We start from the raw sequence: 8,983 nt of genomic DNA, 5'->3' as shown, positions 1-8,983 counted from the left end.
AACTTAAAGATTTTTTTATCAGTACTGGTATTGTAAGAAACATGAAAAATTATGGGAATATTGATACCTTCTAAATCACTTTAATCCTATTATTAGGTAGATTTTTTTTTCACAACACTCCAAATTAGGTGACAAAAGACTTTATTCTGGCAAGTTTTAAAATACTTTTACAACAAATGCATTTTGGGCTAATGTAGTGTTTTAGCCCTTCTTATCTCTTTTTGTACTCTCTTATATCACTAAAGAGGGGCTAAAACACTATATTAGCACAAAATGCATTTGTTGTAAAAGTATTTTAAAACTTGCCACAATAAAGTTTTTCGTCACCTAACTTAAGAGTGTTGTTGTGAAAAAAATCTACCTAATAATAGGATTTAAGTGATTTAGAAGATATCAATACTATACAGCCATACAAATTAGAAAAAAGTTATGGGAATGTATTTATGTTTGTTAGTTTTGTTATTTTGAAAGGTATATATACCTCATAAATCAAATATTTATACATTTTTAAATAAAAGTGATAGTTATTTAAAAATTTGACTAGAGTGATTGATATAAATGTTAAATGTTGAAGGATATAAAAATGAAGGAATATTAGATGTAAAAACATTATAAAAATCAGTAAACATAATAAATAAAAACACTTTTGCCTCACTTATTAAGGCTTTTCTTCACTTTTGTCATTAATATTAATGAAAGAGGTCAAAGTACTTTTATAATGCTTATTGATATCCATAATCTATTTTTACTTATACTTATTTGTATATTTTTTAAGCTTTATCAAAATGTGACATATATTAATTATAAAATGAAAATACTGTTCTTCTTTATGAAGTTATATGACATTCAATTATGTAGTTATTTGAGTTTTTTCAAATAAATTTAGCTTTAGTTTACAAATCCCTAGTTAAAATTGGTTGTATCAATGGATAAACTTATTTCTGTTATTGTTTCAAATATCATGCAATACAAAAAATTTAAATGTATTACATTAAACAAATAATTTAAATTTCTTTTAAATAGCATTAATTATTTTTAATTTATAGTAATAAACTAAATAATAATCAATTATTAGTGATGGATTCATTTAAATGAAAAATAATTGTTTAGGATGAACTAACTACTGTAGTTACTTGTCAGCTGAATCAATCTTGCACTTTAAACAGTGGATGAAGAATACTAATGTTTTCAACTTGGTTATCAGACTATCTTTAGGCAGAAAGCTGATAGTGGCATTGTAAATAAGGAAGATTGGATAGAGTAAATAAGCAAGGAAGATGGACTATAACAGTGGTGATTGATGTGAAAGACTAAGTTGATATTGCTAGGAAGGGGGAAAGGAGTCCTTATTCCTGCTGTTTGTACAAGTGTTGTTATTGGAGTAGTTATAAATATCACATACCTAAATTTTCTTCAAGGCTGGTCACGTAAATGAATCAAACACCCCAAAACCTTAATATAAGACCAATGGAAAATTTTAATTAAATACATTATAAAGACAAATGCTTTTGATCTATACTTAGGAAATATTATATAAAATCTAGAAAAATATTAGGGAAATAATAAAATTGTCTTTTTCGATCTATTCATTCAAAAAAACAATCAGGGTCTATGCTATACACTACACCTGAGATCTGCTTCAGGTCTGTTTGTTATCCAGAGAACAAAAACAGACCTGAAGCAGATCTTAGATGTAGATAAAAACATTTTATAGGTGATGAAGATCAGGACATAATTGAAACTCTGGATTTCAATACTCCCAACAAGAAGAAAAGTTTTGCAACAGTACTATATAAATTGGAAATACACTTTATAACTAGAAAGACCACCACCTATGACAGATTTAAGGTATATTCTTTGGAACCAGATGAGGAGTAATCTGTCAATCCTTTATCATAAGGCTTAAAATAAAAGTCAATAAAACTGGGGATAAGCATGAAAATCAGTGGCATGCAGTGACGTTTGATGATAGGGAAGTTGTGCCTGCCCTGGATAGAATCAATATAGCACTTCCACTGGGAATATGCATATAAGAATTTATATTCTTCTTCTTCTTTTGGGTGGAGTTAGATGCTGGCTACGAGGCTTTTGCATCCCGTAGATGTTTGTAGAAGGAAGCAGTATTGGAGACCTCTAGTAGCGGTACACTTTAGGATACTCCTTGAAGAAACTAGTCAGGGCCACCTGGCAGGTGGCGAGGAGGTTGAGATTAAAGTAGTTGGAAATCTTAGTATTGTTTTGTGTGATAAGTGCGAAATCGCATATAATTTTGTGCTGAACAGTGTTGAATTTGGTACAGTAGTCGAGGCAATGAGAGATAGTGTCAATCTGATCGGGGCAGTGACTGCATTTATCGGTACTTTTGATTTTCCGAGTGTAGAGAAAGTGATCAGTAAACAATGAGTTGGTCCTGGCATGGTTGACTAAAATGTTTATGTAACGATTGGTAATGGTGGGTAAGCTGGTATGTGGGCTGTCATTGAGCCAAGGGAAATTACTGCGATTTGGATAGAGGTTCCAGGAGTCTTCCATGTTGTGATGATGGTCAGAGTTTATGACTGCGAGGAGATCTTTGGGGTAATGTAATTGGAGTTTACAGAGTTAGGCGGATTAGTTTTGGTGAGGGCATCAGCTTTTACGTTAATATCGATATCTATGTCAGTGTTCTGCAACTGGTGTGCCGTCACATAGTGAAAGGTATGACGTGAACTTTTACATATTCTGTTAATTTCAAATTTTATTTATATATTTTTATCACAGTTGTTGTGTTTCTTATGCTTGTATTTCATTCTCTGCCACAGCACTGATGAAATAAGATGATGTTTGTTTATTCTTTATTACAAGTCACGCATTTTTACATATTCTAAGAAATTATATGTAAAAATAAAATTGGTCACAGGTGTTGATGTCTGTTTAATAACAATAATAATAGGTTAGTGGCGTTACGTAATTCTATTAATAGTATCATATCATACGTTTTTGAGGGGAATAACATTTTGGTGTTGAGTCATGGGTGTGCCACAAGTAGAAAAAGATTGCAGAACACTGATCTAGGTGGGCAGGAGTCCAGACGAGGTACAGTATATGTGCTTATCATGACTGTAGTGAATGTGTAGGAGGTTGTGGATGCTGCGGATGATAATAGGGGAGTTGGCATTATAGTTATTTAAGGCAAAGAGGATGGATTTGGAGTCAGTGCAGAGAATGGCATTGATGCAGATGGCAGTAGCGTAAGTGATGGCCTGCAGGATGGCATAGCTCTCAGTGGTAAAGATGATGGAGTCCAGGTGAAGAGTGTAGTGAGTCTCATAAGGTACTCTTGCCCTGCCCCGCCTATTGGTACTACAGGGTTAAAGAGGCTATGCCTTTTTCATCAACTTCAGAAACATCATCAAATGTTTCTGTCGCAGAACTTGGAACGACAAAGCTAGGCCCTGTGGTACTTCTTTCGGTTTCCCGTCTGTACCCGGCCCGGCTCACAAACTTGGCATAACTTTATGTTGTGCAACCTGTACTGCACTTTTGGTCCACTAACTAAACCTCTTCAGCTCACTTACATGCAATGTAACTTGCTCTTATAAGACAATGGACAGCGGGGTCCCCTACCCTACAAGAAGAGTGGGCCCAGCCTAGCGCGTCCACTAGGCAGATGATAGGTTTATGATCATTTCCATCAATTCCTTTAGTTTCTTTAAGTTTCCTTTACTAGCTGCTAGTGTTCGAAGTACTTGTTCAGGCAGCCTAGACCAGTCGACTTGGTCGGCCCCTCGGTGGAAATCCTCTGTGCGAGGACAGTCAAGTACATAGTGTCTCGCGTCACCACGAGGACACCCACAGGAGCAGCTACCATCTCCATGTCCAAATCTAGACAGGAAGTGGGGAAACCTCCTGTGGCCGGTCAGTATTTGGGTTGTGAACCAATTGCAACACACTGGAGTGAGACCAACTACAGGCACAAAGGCATAGGTTGGCCTACCTACTGTACTTTGAGTCCAGCGCTCTTGCCAGTTGATCATTGATCTTTTCAGCAAAGTCCCTTTAATATAAGTAGCCGAGGGTTCCACCATCCTTGTTATAAACAAGCCACTGGCTCCCACCTTTGCCAGCTGATCAGCATGCTCGTTGCCCAGGATCCCAATGTGGCCTCGGACCCACCGCAGGGCGACGTGTCACTCGTGCCTCGCCCTCAGCACCATGCTTCTGATCTTGTATACCAGCGAATTGCGATGGTACCCATCTTTCAAAGCCTGTAGCAACGACTGGCTATCAGAGTAAACCGTGACCGACTCTGGACCCGGATGTAATAGGATCCACTGGGACGCCCCCACCAAGGCCACCAGTTCCGCCTGGAACACGGACGCTTCCTCATTTAATCTGACTGACTGTTCGTACACTTCGACTCCGTCACAGAAGACGACATACACGGCACCTACTAAGCTGCCGTCTTTTGAGCCATCGGTGTATATTTCAACATCTGTACCAGTCGGTTCACCGATATCCCAGTCAAGTCCAATCCGTTGGTCCAGATGGACTTTAAAGACATCCACTCGATGTCTGAGCCTGACTGGGTACTTCCGATTACAATGCATAGCCTCTATTCCTTCTACTGTGGTTTGGTAGAAGGTTGCCTCTTGGCTGATGACCAAGGGCAGCGGGAGCAGCCCGGCCAAGACCAGGGCCGCATCCGTAAACACAGATCTGTACGCTCTCGTGATCCGCAGGGCAGCGGGTCTCTGAATCGTGAGCAGCGTCCTGCTCTGTTTGACGTTGGCAGAATCTTTCCACCATACACTGCAGGCGTAGCAGATGACGCGCTCTACGCACATCTTATAGATGATTCGAAGTGCCTCTCCGCTTAGGCCGTAGTCCTGTCTTGCTAGTCTTGATAGTGCTGCTATCATGAGGTTCTTCTTTTCTCGAACGTTCCTCAGATGGGGCGTCCAGCATAGTGTCTGATCGATGGTAACACCGAGGTACTTAAGCTCATTCACCCTTCTGATGGGGTTTCCCCGGATCCAGTATATTGGTCGGCGGGCCAACACTCCAGTCCGGGCCACCGTCAGGGCCTCCGATTTCTTGGGAGTGTAGTGAGCCATAACCTTGTGGGGGTCGTCGATATACACAACAGTGACCGTATGATGATTTTTTGGAGCCATCGGTGGCAATGAAAGTGAGAGCAGAGTATTGGCTGTGCCAGATATTGAAATAATGACGGATGCAGTTGCTAAGGCTGTTCGAATGCTGGAAGTTGTAATCATCGATTGAGATGTGATGGTCAGTAGCGTAGCGTGGGTGTCAGCCGCCCAGGGCGGAGGAAAATTTCGCCCCCCCTTATTTAGGTATCTCAATTTAAAAGTCTAAAATTCAGTTTTGTCACAGAACAAGTAATGAAAAATTCCGTGCTATTGCAGCGACCTGTTTAAAATATCTTTATTGGATATTGGTGGTGTATATGAATATGAATGAATCGTACAAAAAAAAAAAGTCAACAGGTCACGCAGGATATCCTCGGATGAAATTACTAGTTCACCCAGACAGTGAGCCGATTCACAGACTGTATGGACGATAGCACTATCGTAGGCACGACGCAAATATAGATTAGAATAGTTCAAATTTTTACAAGGTATTATTATTATTTATTGTGAAATTTTGCCGCCCCCACTATGCTACGCTACTGGTGATAGTGTGTGTGAAGGAGGTCATTGTGAAGGGGAAGATTGTCAGGTAAGGTAGAGATGTTGTGTTGGATGTTCCAGCTACAAGTGAAATGAATAAAAGGGACTTTAAAGGCGGCTATACACGTTAAGTTAATCCTCAAAGGATTGACCATGCATGCCTGACCTTGAGTAATTCCTGATAGTATGTGGGGGAAAACTTAACAGTTTTGGAGAACTGTACCGACCACCAGAGTAGAATAAAAAAACCATTTGATTTTTTTTGGCGCAGTGTCAGACTGCGTGTCTGTCACTGCAATGTCTCGTGAATGTTTGGAAGAATTATTTTCTATAACCTTATTAACTTTTATTATTTATAACCTGAAAAATTAATTTTTTAGGTTATAAATTATTTTCAGATCAAAAATATTTTGAGTAAATTAAAATTACAGTAGAGTCTCGATTATCCGACCCCCGATTAACCGACACCTCGGTTAACCGACCGTCCTAGTCGGCAAATTTCAAATGTCCGCTAGTGATGTGGCGCTACAATATTGGCTACTTTAATATTATTTTTACGTGTTTTAGCTGGCAACCCTCATTCGACCATGAAAGGGAGCTAGTATTTAAACGAGGCTTAATTTTATAATTTTTAACGATACAATACCGACGATTATTATTTTAAAAAATTTTTGTTAGGCTTAACATCGATGAAGTAGATTAATAGCGATATACTAATTACCTGGGATATAATAATATACTACACTACTAATGGATTTTTTCATACTTTTCGGTTATCCGACTTTTCAATTATCCGACCAATCCCAGTCTCCAATTGGGTCGGATAATCGAGGTTCTACTGTATAAATAATTTTAATATTTAGAAAACTTCTCAATTAATTTCTTCAGTTTCATAAAATATCTTTGTGCTCTATATCATTTTCTTTTACATTTTAAAAAATTTATTGTTTTAATATCCAAGTAAATTAAAACATGACAACTTAAAATAAGACAAAGTTTAATACAGGTATACCTCGCCTTACGTCGTTAATTGGTTCCAGGAGAACGACTTAAGTCGAAAAACGACGTAAGTCGAATTTACTTGTCTCCGAATCTACTTATCACTAGGCTAAACCGTAAATTACCATCCCGGTTCTGTATTTTATCTATTAATGCATTTTTAATAATATATGGTTAATAAAAATCTATTTTAAGCTTACAAACAAATAAATTTTAGTTTTTAATATAGTACAAAAAAAGTAATCTAAATTTACAAATGCATGTATGTACTGTAAATACAGTACATACTTGTATATATTTTAATATGATTTTATGTGCTTTAAACGTTTATCTAGTGATATTACGACTTCAATATTTGTGGCGGACAGACGTAAAGTCGAATAAAATGACTTAAACTTGATTTTTATTTTTCCATATACTTTTTTAACAAGCGACGTATAATCGGGAACGACGTAACTCGAAACGNTCATCGATCTTTCGCTGATAATTGATGCTTTTTAACAGAATCTGTAGCCCAAAATTTCTCTTGAAAAATTAATTTTGTGATCTGTAATAATTCCATTAAAAAATTATTCATATGAAAAATTAATTTTGTGATCTGAAATAATTCCATTAAAAAATTATTCATATGAAAAATTAATTTTGTGATCAGTGCTACCCAAATCACTACTACTACTATTTACACCATAGACTTCTATGCATACTTTTTCCCGCGACTTTTAATAGAATTTGTTGCCAATAAACATCCAAGAACAGTCAGTATGTCGTCATCAGATGCCATGGCCGACTGAATGACTGAGAGAGAATGGCGTAGCGAACATAACTGGCGCCCGGGGCACGATACTATATTGGCACCCCCTTCCCCTCCAGAAACAAACCTTGTTTTCTTGGTAACCATTTGGCGCCCGGGGCAAGCTGTCCCACCCTAGCTACGCCTCTGTTGAGAGCTTTTCTTCATTTGTGGGCGATAGGAAATTCTGAAGTTCTTCAAGGTCAGGCAGTTTCAAAGGATTAACTTAACGTGTATAGTCGTCTTAAGCAATATGGCTCCAGCGGGAGAGTGAATATAGTGTAAAATTTGGAGGAAGAGGCGGTCGTTGTTCGCCTTTTTTAGGTAATTGCTGTACTGTTTGATGGTGGTTTTTTGGAAGTGGAGCGCGATCGTAGTCCTTTTAGCAGACCAAAGAGTAACAATGTTTGGTTGTGAAAGGAAGACTGTAGTGTCCGTAAAATAAACGATTACGTGTTAACATTTATAATTAACTTTATTATGATAGAAACGTAACCTTGTGGTAATACAAACATAACGTTGTGCCTCCAGGTTTAAGTGTTACAACAGCTAACGCACGAATGACTTGAGACAAACGAACACACAAAAGTCAGATGTGCGGGGTCGCATAAGTAGGTCAAGGGGCAATTCGGTGTGGGTTATCCCCTGGAGGCTTACATACATAACAATTCTCCCACGCTTAATAAAATGTTATTTAAAATTTGTTCGTTTAGAGATTTAGGCGTTGTACTGATCTTCGTATTCGTGTTGATCATCGAGGTTCCGATTCATTTGCGTTTGTTATCGTTCGGCTAGATTCTCCTTCCTTCAAAAAAGAGACAATAACAAAGTTGTTTTGTCATTGTCTCCTTTTTGTTGAGTAATGTCGTTACAGTTCCTTCGTCATAGCTAATTGTGCTAGGGTGTGGACTAGCGACAGCTGGGGCAGTAGCGTAGCATAATGGGGGCGGCAGGGGCGGCCCGCCCCGGGCGGCACTTTTAGGGGGCGGCAAAATTTCACAATAAATAATAATAATATCTTGTAAAAATTTGAACCATTTCATTTCATATTTTTGTCTCACCTACGATTCGGACTGATTGAAATGAGCATGGAATTTTTCATTACTTATTCTGTGACTAAACTGAATTTTAGTCTTTTAAATTGAGATACCTGAATAAGGGAGGCGAAATTTTCCTCCGCCCCGGGCGGCTGACACCCACGCTACGCCACTGAGCTGGGGATGAGTCTCTATTGTTTACTATGTCGTTGCATCTGTCAATTTTCTTTTTGTTGAAGTCGAATCCTATCTGAATGGGATTTGTCTGTTTGTTAATTTCACACAGACGTAGTTGATCGTAATGCCTTTTTATTACGTATCCATTGTCGAGTTCAATTAAGTAATGTACACGACCTAGTCGTTCAGCTACGATACATATTTCCAAGGACCGGAAGTTGTGTAATTTCGGGATTGTACAAGATCTCCCACACGATAAAATTTGTAGAATTTCGATTGTTCGATTGTGTTCCTTTCGGAAGCTT

General features: G+C 38.1%; 1 protein-coding gene across 1 annotated transcript; it reads right to left on the bottom strand.

The window, feature by feature from the left end:
* Nucleotides 1–4,169: 4,169 nt before the first annotated feature.
* LOC111631805 lies at nucleotides 4,170–5,258 on the bottom strand. Its single transcript, XM_023376116.1, has one exon. It carries the CDS (start codon nucleotides 5,256–5,258, stop codon nucleotides 4,170–4,172), a length of 1,089 nt encoding a protein of 362 aa, XP_023231884.1.
* Between the last annotated feature and the right edge of the window lie 3,725 nt (nucleotides 5,259–8,983).

Source organism: Centruroides sculpturatus, unplaced genomic scaffold, assembly GCF_000671375.1.
Source record: "Centruroides sculpturatus isolate CEXI.00-Female unplaced genomic scaffold, Cexi_2.0 scaffold180, whole genome shotgun sequence".
NCBI classification, from domain to species: domain Eukaryota; kingdom Metazoa; phylum Arthropoda; class Arachnida; order Scorpiones; family Buthidae; genus Centruroides; species Centruroides sculpturatus.
The sequence above is the reverse complement of the archived record's forward strand: the minus strand, read 5'-3'. Positions and strand labels throughout refer to the sequence as shown.

Excerpts from the sequence above, each read along its gene's own strand:
- LOC111631805 (XM_023376116.1), bottom strand. The coding sequence starts at position 5,258 with ATGATTACAACTTCCAGCATTCGAACAGCCTTAGCAACTGCATCCGTC.